Genomic DNA, 19520 nt, shown 5'->3' on the forward strand with positions numbered 1-19520 from the left:
GCACGGGAGGCACGGGACACACAGGATGACACAGAAGCCAGGTGGAGGGCAGGCAGGCTGCTGGCGTGATACTCTCCGTAGGAGTCACAACACACTTCCTCATGAAAGCATCAACAGCAGACCTCTGACCAACGCATCAGAGGATGAGGAACAGAAATCCCAGCAGTAACAGAAATGCCCACAAATTGACCCTCAGATGGGGAGTGGGTGACATGGCTCACCTGAAGAGAGTGTCAGATTTGGGAAAAGGATTCTGTCCATGGGTGATGAGAGGACTAAAACTTGTCACGTCATCTGACATACCCCATGAAATATGCATCACTTTCATAGACAGTTATTAGATGTGATTATAGTATGGGCACCATCTCCCTAGGCTACATGATGGTTTAAATAGGATCTCCAGGACAGCCTAAGAATATAACCATTTTTACCATAATGTTTCTATGTGAGAAAACTCTCTCCAAGTCCCAAAACAACAGACTTAAAATACTACCTCCCTCTAACTTCAGGACTGGCCATAAAAAGCGAAAAAAGGGGACTAAGTTAACTGTGAAATCCCATGGGATCCTTAGATGAGATTTATAGAATCACTGGATTGGTGGGACCCAATAATGCCAAGAAATTGTATGCACGCGTGGTGCACATGTGTATTTCTGAGGAGAACCTACAACATATTCTCAAAGTGACCCATGGAACACAAACAAATATTAATTAAGAACCACAACTATTAACTGTTTCACAGAGAAATGCAGAATAAGCATCGACTTCTGGTTCACATTAAGTGCAAGAAAACTGAGTCTAGACTTCTGTCTATAACCCATCTTTATTCCCACCTAACTCTCCACCATTCACATAAACCTGACACCAGAACTTGCCTGCAATCTTGAGAGGAAAAAAGAGGTTATTAAAAATTGCAGTTTTTAATGCCCTAACATGTAACCTGAGGAGATTTTTGAGAGTCTAATAATAAGAGGTTGGACTGAGGTCACAGACTGCACCGCCATCACTGGGCACTCGTCTCCAACCCCCATCAGGACCCACAGGCCACACACCAAGTAACAACAGATGCCTGAAATGAACGTGAAATACTCTAGAACTGAAACTCTGCACCTGACACGACAGGTTTTTCTTCAGAGCCATATACTAAAGTACTGTACAATAAATTAAAGTCTGCAGAACCATCCCAAGATGCAAAAGAAATGCACACTGACCTTCATGAGATGCTGATTTATCCATTTTGTAAATGTTTTCTTTTGAACTTTGTCCCGTTCATCTGCAAGGGGGAGAAAAGATATAAAAGAAGGTTGGTAAAAATCCAGGAAGAGGAGACCTTCATTATCATTATGCAAATAAAGAAAAGTAAGATGTTCAAAAGGTACTCTTTAGTGCACTTGAATTTACATCGTGAGGTTTGAGAGACCTCTTCCTAATGAGGCGTCTGCCACCACTGACCTCTGTTGCACCACCCTCTCCCCCCACCGCCACCACCACCAGGAAGCCCTCTCACCCCCTCTGCCACCACCACCAGGAAGCCCTCTCACCCCCTCTGCCACCACCACCAGGAAGCCCTCTCACCCCCTCTGCCACCACCACCAGGAAGCCCTCTCACCCCCTCTGCCACCACCACCAGGAAGCCCTCTCACCCCCTCCGTCACCACCAGCTTAGGGCAAAGCCCTTGCATGAACTTCCAAAGCACTTGGTCACAGATTACATCCCACTTGGTCTTGAAGACCACAAAAGGTAGGGTCATTTCCATCTCACAGAAGAGGAAACCAAGACCTCCAGCAGTTAAAAGATGTGTCGATGATTATTTCGCAAACACGTAAAGTTGAAAGGCATGACTGAATTCATGTCCTCTAGCTTGAATTACAAACCAAGTGGCTTCTCTGTTAGATTCCCTGTGTTGAACCATCTGCTAACAACGGAACACCTCACTAGATCCTTGGCATGGAGGGTGATGCCGTCCTGGTTTCTAGACATGGTTCAGAGAGCAGTGAGGGAGGTCTTATGATTTAGGAGGGAAAGCACTAGAATACTCTGGCTCATCAAGTTATCATTTCAAAGAGAACCCTGATCTCCAACGCCTACAGAGGAGGCTGGTAGCCATACCCGCTCCGTGTCCCACTCCAAGGCAAGAATCCTTGCTGTGCTGTTCCCTCCTCCTCTCTCTCCATCTGGGGATGGCTCTTCCTCTCCCCTCTGTGGTCCTCTTTCCTTTCCTCTTACTGATCCACATCTCCTTCCCTTCCTTGGGGGCAAACAGGCCTCACTCTCTTCATCTCTTTCCCTCCTCATTCTTCGTCCCTGAGTCCCCATAAACTACTGTAACAGAAGGAAAGTATCTCTGAAATCGCTTGCCTAAAAACAGGGCAACCATATGATCCTACAATCCTACTCCCAGGCACAGATCCAAGAAAACCATAATTCTAAAAGATGCATGCACCTCAATCTTCACAGCAGCACCACTTACAACAGCCAAGACATGAAAACAATCTAAATGTCCACTGACAGATGCGTGGATAAAGCCACAGTACATACATACGATGGAATACTACTCAGCCATAAAAAAGAGCGATGCTATAGCAACACAGACGGACCCAGAGAGTACCACACCGCGTGAAGAAAGTCAGACACAGAAAGACAAATGCCATATGATGTCACTTAAATGTGGAACCTAAAATATGACACAGATCAACCTATGAAACAGAAACAGACTCACAGACATAGAGAACAGACTTGGTTGCCAAGCAGGTGGGGGAAGCAATGGGAGTGTGGGATCAGCAGATGCAAACGGTTATACAGGATGGATACACTAGGCCCTACTGTACAGCACAGGGGACCACATTCAACATCCTGTGATAAACTGTGAGGAAAGGGATACAAGAAGGAATATATATATATATATATATATAAAAAACTGAATCGCTTTGCTGATTTAAAAGGTGATGCAAATGAACTTATTTACAAAACAGAAACAGACTTACAGATGTCAAAAACAAACTTACAGTTACCAAAGGGGAAATATGGGATGGGAGATAAATCGAGAGTTTGGGATTAACATACACACTACTATATATCAGACAGAAAATCAGCAAGGATCTACTGTATAGCCTAGGGAACTCTACTCAATATTCTGTGATAACCTATATGGGAAAAGAATCTCAGAAAGAATGAACATATGCATATGTGTAATGAATCACATTGCTGCACATCTGAAACTAACACACTCCTGCTGCTGCTGCTGCTGCTAAGTCACGTCAGTCGTGTCCGACTCTGTGCGACCCCATAGACAGCAGCCCACCAGGCTTCCTCGTCCCTGGGATTCTCCAGGCAAGAACACTGGAATGGGTTGCCATTTCCTTCTCCAATGCATGAAAGTGAGAAGTGAAAGTGAAGTCACTTGGTTGTGTCCGACTCTTCACGACCCCATGGACTGCAGCCTACCAGGCCCCTGCATCCATGGGATTCTTCAGGCAAGAGTACTGGAGTGGGTTGCCATTGCCTTCTCCAACACAACACTGCAAATCAACTATAATCCTATAAAATTTTTAAAAAAAGAAAATGGTTGTCCTATGTATGAAAAGTATTTATATCTTTTACACTAATTTAAACATAAACAAAAAATCCTGTATATGTCAACTGGGAAAACTATCTATTAGTTACTATTAACACAAAAAACACAAATAAAAAAGAAAAAGATGAGTATAATAAAGTAAAACTGGGCAAAAAAAGGCAAACAATGAAGATGATTAAAATTTATGAAATGAAATTAATAAAATTAATTTTTAAAATGAAAAATTAAATGCCCACAGGTACTCAACCTCACTAGCAAATAATAATAAAATAACAATATATGTAAATAGTTATATATATAAATGTATATAACATAAAAATATACAAAATAATAAAGTAATAAAAATAAGCTTTTTTACCTATCAAGTTGCCAAGATTTTATGAAAAAATAAATTCATATTGACAAGGGAACAGTGGCGCTTCCCCAGTGGCTCGGCAGTAAAGACTCTGCCTGCGGTGCAGGAGACCCAGGAGACCTGGGTTCAATCCCTACGCTGAGAAGATCCCCTGGAGAAGGAAATGGCGACCGACTCCAGTATTCTTACCTGGGAAATCCCATGGACAGAGCCGCCTGGGGGGCTACAGTCCATAGGGTCTTAAAGAGTCGGACACAACTGAGCAACTAAGCACACACATATATGCGTATAGTATATATGTGTATATACTGTTGTTCACGGAGAAGACAATGGCACCCCACTCCAGTACTCTTGCCTGGAAAATCCCATGGATGGAGGAGCCTGGTAGGCAGTCCATGGGGTCGCTAGAGTCGGACATGACTGAGCGACTTCACTTTCACTTTTCAATTTCATGCACTGGAGAGGGAAATGGCAACCCACTCCAGTGTTCTTGCCTGGAGAATCCCAGAAACCGGGGAGCCCGTTGGGCTGCCGTCTATGAGGTCACACAGAGTCGGACACGACTGAAGCGACTTAGCAGCAGCAGCAGCAGCATTGTTGTTCAGTTGCTCAGTTAAGTCTGATTCGTTGCAATCCCATGAATTGCAGCATGTCAGGCTCCTCTGTCCCCCAGTACCTCCCAGAATTTGTTCAAATTCATGTTCATTGAGTCAGTGATGTTATTAACCATCTCTTCCTCTGTCGCCCCCTACAATGTACATATATATATATATATATATATATATGCATACAGTGGGTGTGTATATACACACATACACATTACTACTGGAAATGTACTTAGGTTTAAATCCTCTAGAACTTCAGTGTCAACACTCTAGTCACGAGTCACATATATGGCTATTAAACTTTGAATTTAATTAAAACAAAATAAAATGAACAATTCAGTTCTTTGCTTACCCAGTCACAACTCAAGTGTGTACTGGCTAACACTGGACAATACAGATAAAGAACATTCCCACCATCACAAACATTTCTACTGGAGAGTGCTACTCTAGGACAAGTTGCCAATAAATATAAAAAGCCTTAAAAATATAGATGACGTATCCCAGCAAGCCCACTTCTAAAATTTATCCTACAGCTAGAATGATGGTTGTGCACAAAATGTATCTATGACAATATAAATCAGGGTAACTATTTCAAGACAAAAGTTTTGAAAAAAAAATAAATGTTCAATGATAAGGAAATGAATAAATAATTTTCAGTAAAGTAATCCAAAGGTTTGTTCAGATCCGCATCTTTGCAAGCTACCTAGTGATGGCATGTTACTTAGAGCTCTCTTACCCTTTAATGCCATCAAGAAAGGAAGGGGGCAGACCACGTAGTCTCTCTCATGTTTCTCAAGCATTTGTTCCCCAAAGTATCCCCTGGAAACCCTTCCCACTTCCCATCAACGTCAGGGGGAACCAGAAAGACACCTGAACAGAGACTATCGCTGGGTACTGTCAATAATACACTCCCTTTCAGTGAGCAAACCTCTAGCCTAACTTTTTTTGGCTGCGGCACATGGGATCCCATTTCCGCCAACCAGAGACTGAAGCTGTACCCCCTGCGGTGAGCACGGCGTCCCAACCAGCAGATCACCAGGAAATCCCCTAGTCTCATTCTTAACTTCACACTGGGTATTAAAGACTAGAAAAACTGACCAAGGAGATAGAAGGTTGCTGAATCTGAATATAAATGCTTAGAATTTATGCTAAAATTATTAAACTTTCCTTGGGACTTCCCGGGCAATCCAGAGATTGGTTAGGACTCCAAGCTTCCACAGGGGCGAGGGCTGGGTCCCTGGTTGGGGAACCAGGACCCCGCGTGCCATGTGGTCCACACACGAGAAAAGAAACAGGCCTGACCCCCAACGTAAGAACCGCAGGCATTGTGCATGTAACTACTCTGCCAAGACCAATTGCATCAATAATTGTTAACCAATATCACCATCCACAAAATATTTATGAAGTCCCCTGCGAGTCCCCTGGGGCATGACCCAGACCTTAGTCATCTTTATCTACCCCACAGTAGAGGCCATGAAGCTTTTGTGCACTCAACAAACACAGGCCCGTGATGAGAATTAATTATGTTTCCCAAAGGACAATCCTCCTCAGAATAGCAAGGTATAATCCCCTATATACTTAGATACAGCGGTATATATCACTATCATTATTACATCTCTTGAAGCAATAGTGATGTTATAAATATCTTTCAGCCTTGCTATCTCTAAAGTGATCAGAAAGAACCTAAGTAGCCTCCCAGGTCGGAGAAGGCAATGGCACCCCACTCCAGTACTCTTGCCTGGAAAATCCCATGGGCAGAGGAGTCTGGTAGGCAGCAGTCCATGGGGTCAGGACTGAGCGACTTCACTTTCACTTTTCACTTTCATGCATCGGAGAAGGAAATGGCACCCCACTCCAGCACTCTTGCCTGGAGAATCCCAGGGATGGGGGAGCCTGGTGGGCTGCCGTCTATGGGGTCGCACAGAGTCGGACATGACTGAAGCGATTTAGCAGCAGCAGCAGCCTCCCAGGTGGCGCTAGTGGTAAAGAACCTGCCTGCCAATGCAGGAGACATAAAAGATGCTGGTTCGTTCCCTGGGTGGAAGATTCCCTGGAGGAGGATGTGGCAACCCACTCCACTATTCTTGCCTGGAGAATCCCATGGACAGAAGAGCCTGGCAGGCTAAAGTCCACGGGGTCGCAAAGAGTCGAACAGCAATGCTTCTCTCACCTCCAGGGAAGAAAACAGAGTGGGGGCTGGGGGAGCCCTACCTGGCAGCATCCATTATTAACCCTGACCCAGGGATCGAACCTGGGTCTCCCGCATTGGAGGCAGACACTTTAACCTCTGAGCCACCAGGGAAGCCCCCATATTAACCATCCAGTTAGGAATCCAGGACCCTAATGCTAAACCGTCAAGGCAGAAACCTACAATGTACCATTCATTCGAAAGCCTTATAATCTGGACTTCCCTGATGGCCCAGGGGTTAAGAACCTGCCTACCAGTGCAGGGGACATGGTTCCACCCCTGGTCCAGGAGGGTTCCACATTGTGAGGTGGGGGTTGTGGGGAGCAACCAAGCCCGTGGGCCGCCACTACTGAACCTGTGCCCAGAGCCCGTGCGCCACAACCAGAGAACTCACCACATTAAGAAGCCAGCACGCCAGAATGACGAGGGCCCCCACTTGCCACAACTAGAGAAATCCCATGCACAGCAATGAAGACCCAGTGCAGTCAAAGATAACTTTTTTTTTAGTAAACTACATTTAAAAAATCCTTATAATTCAAGAATAGACAACTTCCATATAAAGCTACAAAAAAATAAGATGAAAGCATTCCTATAACTATCTACCAAAATTTTATTAATTTACTGAATCATCACATAATAATATGATGGCTTCCCTGGTAGCTCAGTCAGTAAAGAATCTGTCTTAAATGCAGGAGACCCAAGTTCGATCCCTGGGTCAAGAAGATCCCCTAGAAAAGGGAATGGCTACCCACTCCAGTATTCTAACAAATTTACTCTGTCCCATTAAATCTAACATATGATGTGTATCATACAAACTCCTTTTAGTACATAACGATTAATAAAATACATTTGTTTTTTAAAAAAGAATGATATATATATACATGTACTGAATCACTCTGCTGTAGAGCAGAAATTAACATATAATACATCAATTACACTTCAAAAAAATAAATTTAAAAATAAAAAAATATATGTCTTGGGTCATGGAAAGCCATATGCATTGATATATTAATTGCATAATTTACAATGAAAAATTAGAAGCAATCTAGTTATATGATATTTAATGATTATTAAATTCTGATTTTTCCTTTTAAATATATACTTATTTTCTCAAATTAATAAAAACCAGTCCTATATTTTAAGGAACATGAAGAACAGAACACAAGTTCTTAAAAACTACTCACGTACTGGTTAATTTCTTAGCCATGTGACAGATCAAGAAAGCTGATTACATCAAATGATCAAATAATGAGACTTATTCACATAATACAACCATATAAAGGCTTTTTCCATCACTGACGTTTTGTTGTGGTTGATAGTAGCTCAAAAGCACTATTGAAAATGTAAGGTGGGTGTTAGACATTTAGCAGGTCAATACTGAGGTAGTATCTGGGGATTACAGTCCACAACTGAAGTAGTGGGTAAGGCACGAAGACTAACCTGAACTAAATAAATAACACATGATTCATAGATTCTGATACTGTTTTCTAACAATAATAACCTAACCTTTCAAGCCATGGTAACCCTAGATGAGCCCCCTTCAAGTACACCAAAGGAGGGTCTTTTACCCTCAAAGGCTCCCAGGATGCTACGGTAATAAGGAAAGAGTTAACGTGGACTCAGGGCCTCTACTTTCTTTTAGAAAGCAACTTACAACCCGGGAATAACTGAAGTCGGGGCAGACAGTGATCTACCACTTTCCACACATATTATTTCAAGAGGGAGTATTCAAGATGACAGCATCTAATTTTCCAATTATAAGTTTCATAATGGCTCTTTCTTTCACTTCAGTGAGGGAGGTCTAACGCTGAGGTTTATATTTAGGGCGATGTTGCTAAGGCAACACAAAGGAAAAGACTCTCTTGAGTTATTAACTGATTCTGCTTGTTTTACAAGCTATTTTTCTGAATGGAGGTTTAAAACATTCCTCTATTGGAAAAGTACTTCATTTAGAGAGTACGTCTTAAATGAAAACATACATTTATGATCACCTCGTAAAGTACAACGTGGCTGAACATTCCACAATGACAAAGAAGGCAAACAATAGCAGAGTTTGAAAAAACAAAAAGTATAAAAAGAGTATCGATTATTACAACTTACACTGTCTGGTCTTCGGTAAAATCCAATCAAAGCTAAACCACTTTGTATCACCCATAAAATAACTATAGGAGTATCTCAATGCGTGCCCTAGGTCCAACAACAAGGGGGAAGTCCTGTCCAGGGAGCTGCAGGAGTGGTCATGGAAGCCCGCCCAGATTCTGAAAGGAGCCCCGCAGTCTACGACAGCCCCGCCGTGGGGCCCATCGGGTCCTGCACCGCAACCCCTCCCCAACCCTGCAGCGCGGAGGCCAGTGGACAGGTGGCTACTGACCCATGCAGCACATCAGCGCCACCAGCCTCGAGTTCCAGTCTCCATCGTCCCTCAGGACCTGGCCCATCCTTCTGCGGGAAATCTGTCCGGCAGCTCCCTAAGCTTTCCGTACCAGCACTCATGTGTCAGAGTCCTGGCAAGTTTCTGGACAGGAGGGAAAACACTGACTAGACACTCCCACTCACAAGCAGTCAACTCCCCCTTTTAAACAAACATGAGCAAAGCCCGCCTCCGCCACTATTTTGCCCGGACGCAGACAACTCTTACTAAAAAGAAACTAAATCATCTCTTTCTCCTTTGACCCTTAGAGCTGTTCAAATGAAGTCCCTCGAAAAGAAAGTTGTGCTTGCCTAACTTTTTTTGCAACCGGGCAAACCAATCAGATGTTAGATTTCACCACAGCACCAGCTCATCACATTCCCTCCTCTAACACCCCCAGGCAGGATTCCCCCGGGATTAATAAATAAAGAAAAAAACAACCAGCTCAACTAGTTTAACTCATCTCTGACACGCACACCATGAAGGTGATTTACACAGGAAGCTGAGCTTATAGGCTAGACACAAGTCTTTCAGGGGAAATGCCACCGGCAGGTATTTCTTTCTGTACCTTCACACATTTCCACGTGAATCTCACCATGAGTCTTGGAGCTGGATGGTACATCCACATTTTAATGATGTCACAAACAAGGTTGGGGAGATTAAGAAACTAGCCTGAGATTTCAGAGCCTAAGTGGGACCTGAAATCTGATGCCAAAACCCACTTCTTTTCTGTGTCACCAAATGACAGAAGCCCCAATCTAATAATGCAGGAAAAACAAGGAGTCTCCAATTTAAAAGGACTTCACTTTCAAGCATGAAGAAAAATGTCAAGAAATGAGGACCTTTGTTCTAAAGAAACAACAGACCAAGTGTCCTCAGCACAACTCTGTCTGAGACATTAGGCAAATAGACCTGCTCGAATAAAAACTGTGCAAACAGTAATTCCACAAACAACAAACATTTGGCAACAGGGAACCTGCCTCTTTGACCAGGCCAAGGGGAAAGACAAAGCCAGGTGAACATTGGCTTTGAATCTGCTTTGAAACATTCAATTATGATTGCTAAGTCTACTCTAAATAGATTGTGACAAAATTATATCAACTTCTACAAAAGTTTAAAGTATCCTTCACTTTCTCTCCCATTTCAATTGTCTGTTTCAGAGCCCCAAACTCCACTACCAAAAAGCCTCAGCCTACCTACTTTCTTGAAAGACTGTGATAACGTTAGCAAACACTCAGGGAGTGCCTGCTATGTGCCAGGTACTATTTTTACCTACAGACATGTAACACACATAGACTGCCAGGCATGCGAACAAAATCCATCATGGGATCACGCCACCCACTCACAGCAGGATCTGAAGCGCTTAGAGCTTAAACATTTGCCCAGGATCACACAGCCACCAAGGGCAGAGGGTGGGGAGAAGATGCAATCTGCAAGAGCGTATTGCAATATTATCGTTTAGTACTCAGAAAACAAAATGCCAGCTTTTAAAAAATTAACAAAAAGGAAAAGGTGAGGCGTGGCCAAATCTTCAAATTCCACAAAAGATGGAATTCACCTTCTGCAGATCAGTGATTCTAGAGGGTGTAGGAAGGATACTCAGGAGGGCTTCCCAGGGGGTCACACTGGAATTTAGGACAAGGATGAGATCTCTGCATTTACTAATAACGGTCAGGTGTGAATTTTAGAAGACGAGGAGCCACCTGGCAAAAGGCTCTATCCAAACAGAGAGAGAGAAGGGACAGATAGATGGAAGGGGAGCAGAGGGAAAAGACAAGATAAAGTGTGGAGTCCATGTGAGGGAAGACAGGAGGCAGAGGAAAAGGGCATCTAGGGAATTTCCCTGCTCCTGCCAGGAAGCACCTCTGTGATATAAGACGGTGCAAGCAGCGGGGGGAAGCTGTAAGATTTGTTACAGAAGAAGGAAAACTGGCTGGAAGAAACAGCTGGGATTACTGAGACGACCAGCTTCTGAGACTGACAGGCTGTGACCAGGAAGCTCGGGTGGGCAGGGATGGGGCAGGGCAGGAGTCAGGCCTGATGCCATGGTCCCTACCCCTGCCGTGAGCTTTGCCCCCCATCACTCGGGCCCTGGGCCTCATCCCAGTAACAGCAGCCCCGCCCACCTGTCAGGACCTTCACCCACAGGGGTCGCGACCAAGGACACTGGGACTGGAGATTGAAGGCGCAATCCCATTTTGGTTGAAAACTCTTCCCCAATAACAGAAGCATCATGATGTCCCCATGAGCACAGCTGACATCCAGTTTCCAGCTGGTCCATAGGTCTGTGTGCCGCGCCTCTGGGGGACCACGGATGGAGAGGAAGAAACTGGACATCGTGGATCCCTAGCCAAGCTTTTCCCCAGCCCACTTTGTTAAAAGCAAGACTCTTCAGGACAATTCCACCAAAATCACGCCACTGATCTATTCATCAGTAGAAAGAATAAGATTGCAAACTATCCCAGGACTCCATGGAAGAGAGTAGACCAGTGTTATTTCCCAGTAACTCCTCAGCTTAGTCACGACCTCAAAGTCCCACTGACTTCAAGCCTACAACTGGTCCCCCACCAAGGAGCCTGGTCCAGCTCTGCAGTCCTTACTTCCAGTCACAGCACATCTCGTGCTCTGCATGATGCACACAGTTTAACACTCTGGGGGAGAGAGGTTCTCTTTTCTTCATTCTCAAGTCCAATTCTTCTTCGCTTAAACAGAATTCTTCCTCTTCTACAAGAAATGACAGCATCAAAACTCTAGGGCTCTCCTTTTATCATTACTGCTTTTATCCGTTAAATTCCCAACGCTGATGATTTTTCTGAGTGTTTTTTATAACTATTATTTGTTAAGATCTGAATCGAAATGAAATTGACATTATTTTCAATCACAGGTGCTCCTTGGTCAGAGCATGATCTACAGTTTATTGCTAGATCTAAGCATGGTTAAAAGCCACACTTCAAAAGGAGACACATCTAAATGATCATCTTCATAGAGAAGGTCTTTACTCTTTCAGAAATCCTTAAACTTTCTCCCAAGGAAATGAAGACAGCTTAAAAAGGAGACGGTGCTGACAATGTACCTCAGACACACAGCATAATACAATCTTCAGATGTATCCTCCCTGACAGTGTATCAGGAAACTATACAATACCAGAAAGGAGAATGAGAAAAAGTTAAAACAAACCATTTAGAAGAAAGTATTAAAAATTATGTTTTAAAATAGTTGGGTAGGAAGAGGGTTTCAAAACTAGTTACACCCCCCAAAAAATGAACATATCAATGGCTGACAAATCTGATGAAGCCCTGATACAACAGATGCTATAAATGAAGTTTAAAAAATGACAAAGAAAATATATGCTATAGATATAATACACACCAAGAATATCCGAAGTAGATGAACAATCCCATTAGTAATCAATAAGATAAAAAGACAGTCCCTCCCTGACTACAAATGATGTCAGCACACAATTCAAAGAAGGAATGAAAAAAGATTCAGAGAAAGGCTCCCCCAGCCTTCCAATCAAGAAACGTACACGAAGCAAAATATTTCATACCAGCATAAATTTTTATAAGAATGACAGTAACTAAAGCAGAGGCAGACAGCTCCATATGTGCAACAGCAAAAAAAAAAAAAAAAATTATGAGGGCAATTTGCCAGGATCCATTACAAATGAAAACAACTTTCTGCATGAACAATTCTACGTGTAGTAAATCTAAAGAAATATCTGTGTATATATGATCAGCATACAAAGATGTTTACTGTAGCAAAATATATGAAACCACTTGAGTGTCAGTCAGTAGGAGACTAGATGAATGAATCATACCTAATCCACCTTCTAGAATACTAACAAGGGAAAACGTGTACAATATGACATAAAAAGATTGCAAGATATACAGTTAAGTGGAAAAAATGCAAAATTTTATATATATATATATATATATATATATATATATGTAGAGAGAGACAGACAGAGAGAAAGGGAATATACACCAAATTGAGAAAGAGCCATTTCATCAAAGGGGCTGAAACTAGAAGGGGAGGGGCGGGTGCTGGTAAATTTCACATTTCATTTTGCATCTTTCTAGATGGAGTGTTTCTACCTTTTACAAGAAAGATGTGCTGTGTAGGACTATTAACAACTGTGAGGAAAAAAGTGTTTCATGTTTTTTTATTTATTTATGTATCGAATACTCTGCAGGAGAAGTAGGCTGGGTCCCTGGGTAGGGAAGACCCCCCTGGAGAAGGAAACAGCACCCCATTCCAGTCTCCTTGCCTGGAGAATTCCATGGACACGGACGGAGGAGCCTGGTGGGGTACAGCCCATGGGGTCTCCAAAGAGTCGGACAGGACTTAGTGAGTAAACAACTCTCTCTAGAGAAGACACAGAGAAAAGACAGACACGGGCAGGCGCACCCACCGGGATCTGAACATGGAGAGAAACACCTGCACTGCGGGCACCTGCCTCAGGCTGCTGGTACTGAGGGGGGGGAGGGGAAGGGGAGACGGGGTTGGGGAGGGGAGGACGAGGGGAGGGGGAGGGGAGGGGGTAGGGCTGAAGGCTGGGGGAGAGGGGATGGAGGGAGGGGTGATGGGGATGGAGGGAGAGGGGAGGGGGATGGAGGGAGGGGTGATGGGGATGGAGGGGGAGGGGAGGGGATGGAAGACAGGGGAGGGGGAGGGGATGGGGAGGAGGGGGTAGGGCTGGAGGCTGTGGGGAGAGGGGATGGAGGAAGGGGGAGGGGAGGGCGACGGGAATGGAAGACGGGGGAGGGGAAGGAGAGGATGGGGCGCGGAGAGGGCTGGAGGCTGGGGGAGAAGGGCGGAGCAGCTGGCGATGCCTCCTCAGAGGGCGGCGCCCAGGCTGGGATACGCAGTGATGAGTCTTTAGAGACCGTGAAAGGAGAACCCATAACAGAAAATATTCAGCAATCAACCCCCAAGTGTAATCGCCATGGAACAAAACGCAGTCCAATTCTGCCCAGGTTGTCAGGAATCCTGAGGCAGGGCCGGGGGAATGTGCTCCGCAAGCTGAGGCAGGGCTGACGCGGAACAATAGCCGCACGAAGCCCGCCCGCAGACGCCCTCCCGGGTCCCCCGCCCCTTCAGCCTCGGCCGCGTGCTCGCTGTCAGGGCGGCAGCTGCGGACCCGGGACAGGATCCATAGGGTCGGCGGCCGGAAACCAAAGGGCACTGATGCGTTCTGCTCGGAAGAAGACTTCGCTGGTATCTGTTCTCACGACTGGCCAAGAATTGGCCAAGGATATAAAACTGCCAGCGTCTGCTTTTAATCTACCTTCTCCCCCTGAGCATCCTAAAAACACAGGAACACGAGAACACCAAGAACCTTCCAGGTGCAGCTACACTGCTGGAAGGTACGTGACCGCTGCTGTTCTGAGGCACCACGCAGGACACAAAGTCTGCACAGGTCTCTATCTGTGTTACACTCGCCCAAGGCTGTGGAATTACAGGGTGACTCACATGTACTTTCCCTCCTGTAAGAGCTGGGCTAGACCCAGAGGGGGTCAGCGGCAGGCTAAGAAGGTGGAGATCACCAAAAACAAGACCCCAAGCCACTGGGAAAACATCAACCGAGGCTTGTTTCACAGAGAGGCTGCCTCCTGCCCAGGGCTTTTATTTCAGGGTAGCTTACAGCTTGTGGGGGCACCTGTCTCAGTTACAGAATCAGGAAGCATGCCCGTGCACTTCAGGAGCCACAAACCAGGTGACTCAACGCACCCCAGAAGGGCTCTGCCATGACCCACCCCACCCCATCACCACCACCATAACCACCACACTCACTACCGCTTCCCCCCCACCCCCCTACACTGTCCCCACCCCCATCACCCCACCCCAGCCACCAACTACCACCCCACCATCACCCCCACCCCATGACTATCCCCACCCCCATCATCCCCACCCCATCACTATCACCACCCCCATCACCCCACCCCAGCCACCAACTACCACCCCACCATCACCCCCACCCCATGACTATCCCCACCCCCATCACCCCCACCCCATCACTATCACCACACCCATCACCCCATCCCAGCCACCAACTACCACCCCACCATCACCCCCACCCCCATCACCCCCACCCCCATCGCTACTATCACCACCCCATCACCCCATCACTCCCACCCCATCACCCCCATCACCCCCACCGTAACCACCACCACACGCCCCCCACAGGCCCTCCCAGGATCGCTGAAGAGCAAGAGAGGCGGGCAGATGATTAAGCATCCGGGGAGCCAGGAGAGCACCCCCTGGGGCTTACGTCGTCTTGCGCGGAGAAGATCTTCAAACCCGCGTTAGCCAGGGCTGCATTCTCCCAACCAGAGCTCACCCAGAACACCCCAGATAACAAAGGAGGGAAAACAGCTCTGACTGAAGTCAGAGGAGCAAAGAGCTTCTCCCCAGGTTATCCACCAGAGCATCACCTTGGGTTGACCATTTCCACGCCTCCACTTCCTACAGCACTGTTGCCTTCTCAACAAAGTTTTTTTCCTTGAAAACCGAAGGCAAGTTTCAAAAAAGTGGATCCTCAGAGACACTTCCCAGAGTTTCTAAAGACTCTATGCACCTCTATCATATACTATTAGAAGAGTGCTTCCAAACGTTCCGATCCCATGACCTCTCCCCACCCGTCTTTATAAGAAAACAACATGCCTATCCTGGCCCCCCAAAAGAAGAAAAACATATAATAAGATGAAAGTCAAAGCACATTTATTAATGATACATTACATAACGGAAGTCAGGGCTCAAAGAACAAAGAGAACCTGAAGGATCACGTGCCAATGGTACCAGAGGCTCTCAAGGAAGTTTCACTAACAGCTGACTGTGTGGGAAAACGGGCGCCCTGAGGTGCTGCTGATGGCACCTTTGGGGAGCTGGTGACGGTGACATGGGACCCTTTATAATGCTCACAATGCTCTGTGTTCTGACTTAGTAAGTACAATGCCTGACATAATCCAGCACCTCCCGAGCCACGCCCTGCCCTAAGCATTTGATACTTCACCCTGGAGATCTGCTGTTCTCCTCCACCCTCACAGTGGAGGAAACCCAGGCACCAGGACGTCGAGTCAGAAGGGAGTAGGGTGAGTCAGTAAAGGTAAGAGGCCTGCCTCTCTCCTGCCCCCTTTCTCCCTGAGTATGTACCATATCTCAAGTGAATATTGTATAAGAATATTAACTTGAATATTCACAAGAATATTCTTCTATAAGAATATTCTTATACAATATTGTAGAAGAAAATCAATATAGAGGAAATATTTCTAACATATAAGATTTTTAATCTAAACTTCATAGCTTGTTTTCTCTTTCCTACTGACTGCATTAGTAGAGAGAATCTGGGATCAACCACAGCAGATAGACTCACCACCCATACTCTTGACCTCTGAGGCCACGCTGCCTCTGGAATACAGAGACAGAAAATCCAAAGCCCAGACCGAGATTTATACAAGGAAACAGTCATCTCAACATTAAATATACCTGAAACCAACATGACATTGTGAATCAACTCTACTTCAATAGCAAAATGAAAGGACTTCTCTTGCAGTCCGGTGGTTAGGACTCAGCTCTCCCTGTGGCACCCAGGTTCAATTCTTGGTCCGGCAAGCCATCCAGTGCAGTTAAAAAATAAATTGATTTTTTAAAAAAGAACCCATTCTTCCTTCTATACATGCTCCCCTGTTTATTACATGTGGCTCTAAAAATTTCTGGCCATAAAATTTTTAATTAACAACTTCTTTGCTTCATATTGTATAACAATAAAAGATTATCAGTGGAAAAAAACCACTACATATAATCCTTGCCTGGTACTTAAAATTTATGAAGCTCTTATTAATTATTACCTATTAACAGAAAAATGTGAAATAATTTCAATATCCAAGGACAGAAAAGTGAGCAACTCAGTTCCAGCATGGGAACAAAATGATCATGCTTTCATTAAACAGACACTGCACAGTTTCCAGGACATGAAAATACCAGTTACAACATCAGTATTTTCTTCCCATTTTTCCTCAAGGAATATATTTTTTACAGTTGGAAGGAAAAGTTGTATGGCAGGCATTCTTGTGGGAGTTTTGCTGAGAACCCCTCAGTTTGTACAAAAATGTCTTATGCCTTCCGTTCCTGACTGCTCCTGGTGTCATTGTAAACACGCATGGCTGGGAGTGAACCAGCAGACTCAGGCAGACATTGAAAGTCGGCCTTTAAATGGGGAGTTCTTCCCAGGAGACAAGCTTCTGGCTCCCCCAGAGTGCAGGGCACCGCCACGTGGCTCACTAGCCAGAACTCCACTGAGTGCTCAGCATCTCTGCCTGGCTGCTGAAAGGGGATCTGTAAACTCAGATTTATTCCAGCAGTGAAGCACCTTCACAGCCCTAAGGTCAGAGATGTGGGTCAGAGACCTGCTCCAGCCCAAAGCTATTCCAAAAACAAGGGGGAGACGGTTAGAGAAGTCATGCTAGTTTAAACTGCAGGCATCACCTGACATCTAGAGGCTAAAAAATTCAAAGCACACCACTAAAAATATACAAACTCAGTCTTCACTTTTTTGTAGGCAAATCTCTGTAACTAAATTCATAAAGGCTTGATCTGCATCTTCTATGAAGCTTAGATTTCCAGGCACCTAAAGACCATGTTAAATATCCTCCTCAGCCCCCACTACTCCAAACACACTCTTTTTTCCTAATGGACCAGGTTTTTTCAGAAGGTAGTGTTCCATGCATTCAACAGTATCTCAAGAACCCACCATAGAGGGACAAAATCTGCCAACCCAAAAGGCCTCTCTGGCCTATGGATTCTGTCCAGCTGAAAACAGTCAATGCCCAAAAGACTCAGGAAGAAACTCTGACCTTCCACCTAGCTGACTGAAGAATTTAGATAGAAGGCTTGTTCCCAGAACAGAGCTATCTCTAGTTATCTGCAAGGAATACAGCTACGTGTGGTCCGGGAACAGGGCCTGGGGCAGAGTCCACGCTGTGTCCCACTGCGTCTGCCTGGCCCAGCAAATGTTCACTCACCAAACTCCCGTTCTTGCCTTTAAAGTCCCAAGCCCCCACCTCCATATCTTCTTTTGTCTTCAGCTGCAGATGGAATTTAAGGGACCCATGCATACATGTTATTAAACTTTTAATTTTCTCCTGTTAACCTGTTTCCCATCAATTTAATTCTTGGACCATGCAGAACCTAGAAAGGTAGAGAAATATTTCTTCCTCCCCAATATCACAAAGTGCCAGGCATGGATGCCTACAAAATGTCATGTCCCATACCTGCTTCCGTCCGGTGGGAAAAGAGACCGGAAGCCAGAACTGGCAAAACTGCATGATGAACGCCATGAATTATGCAAAAGAACCACAGCCTTAATTTACTTTTTAAACAAAATAAAATAAATACTAAGTGTTCAGTTAAGAGAGTTTCAAAAACTGTTTGCTAGGATGCCTGGCACCCAAAACAAGACACAAAATATTTCCACACTCCTGTGCCCCTTGCAGTCCACCCCACACCCCCCCCCCCCACAAAGCAATGTGATTTTGATCGTTATAGTTTCACAGGTTCTGAAATTTCATATAAATAGAATCAATTTGAGTGTAGCTTCTTTCACTCAGGCTAACCTTTTTTTTTAATGATCAAGGCTCAATTTTTAAAAACTACTTGTTTATTTACTTGGCTGCCAGGTCTCAGCTGTCACACAGCACCCTCTCTGTGTCACACGGGATCTTCACTGCAACACAGGGACTCTCCAGTTGCAGCACAGGCAGAGCTGCTCTGCGGCGCTGGAAGCTCAGCTTCCAGACCAAGGACTGACCCACAGCCCCTGCTGCACGGGACCACCCAGAAGTCCCCAGCCTCACATTTTTTTTTTTTTTTTTTTTTTTTTTTTGGCTGTGCTGGGCCTTCACTGCCGCCCACAGCTTCTCTCCAGCTGGGCTGAGCAGAAGCTACTCCGCACTTGCAGAGCTGGGCCTTTCAAGGCGGCGGCTTCTACTGTGGGGCGCGGGCCCCAAGGTACCGCCAGCCCCATATTTTTCAGATTCATCCGTGCTGCCGCCGTGTACTCGTGGTCTGTTCCCTAGGATGCCAGGGCGGTGTTTCACCGTGTGGATGCCCCAGTTTGGTTACTCACTCACCTGCGGATGGATGCTGGCACTTTCCAACAGTGTCGCAGAGATCTGCACTACTGCAAACAAGGCTGAGTTTCATCTGTTTTGCTTCATCTCTGACTTATATTTGTCTGCGTTTTTAATATATGGGGCAAGGAGATACAGAGTACAACTGGTTCGAAAAGAAGGCAGATCGCAGAAAAGGCAAAACATGGAGAACCAAGGGTGCGACGTCAGGTGTGAATCAAGTACAGATAGATATGTGTGGAAGAGACCCGGGCGACTGG

General features: G+C 45.3%; 1 protein-coding gene across 27 annotated transcripts in view; it reads right to left on the reverse strand.

Annotated features, from left to right (window-relative positions):
• DST (dystonin) overlaps window positions 1-19520 on the reverse strand; it is a 513843-nt gene that overhangs the window by 293915 nt on the left and 200408 nt on the right. For 26 of the 27 annotated variants that reach the window (XM_045163432.1, XM_045163439.1, XM_045163440.1 and 23 more), the window contains one exon: window positions 1212-1273. In XM_045163432.1, coding sequence (XP_045019367.1) covers window positions 1212-1273 — 62 coding nt within the window. Of the gene's footprint in view, window positions 1-1211; window positions 1274-9094; window positions 9215-19520 lie in introns of those variants that run through there. The other variant, XM_044931905.2, reaches the window with a different exon arrangement.

This window comes from Bubalus bubalis, chromosome 2 (genome assembly GCF_019923935.1).
Source record: "Bubalus bubalis isolate 160015118507 breed Murrah chromosome 2, NDDB_SH_1, whole genome shotgun sequence".
Lineage (NCBI taxonomy): Eukaryota > Metazoa > Chordata > Mammalia > Artiodactyla > Bovidae > Bubalus > Bubalus bubalis.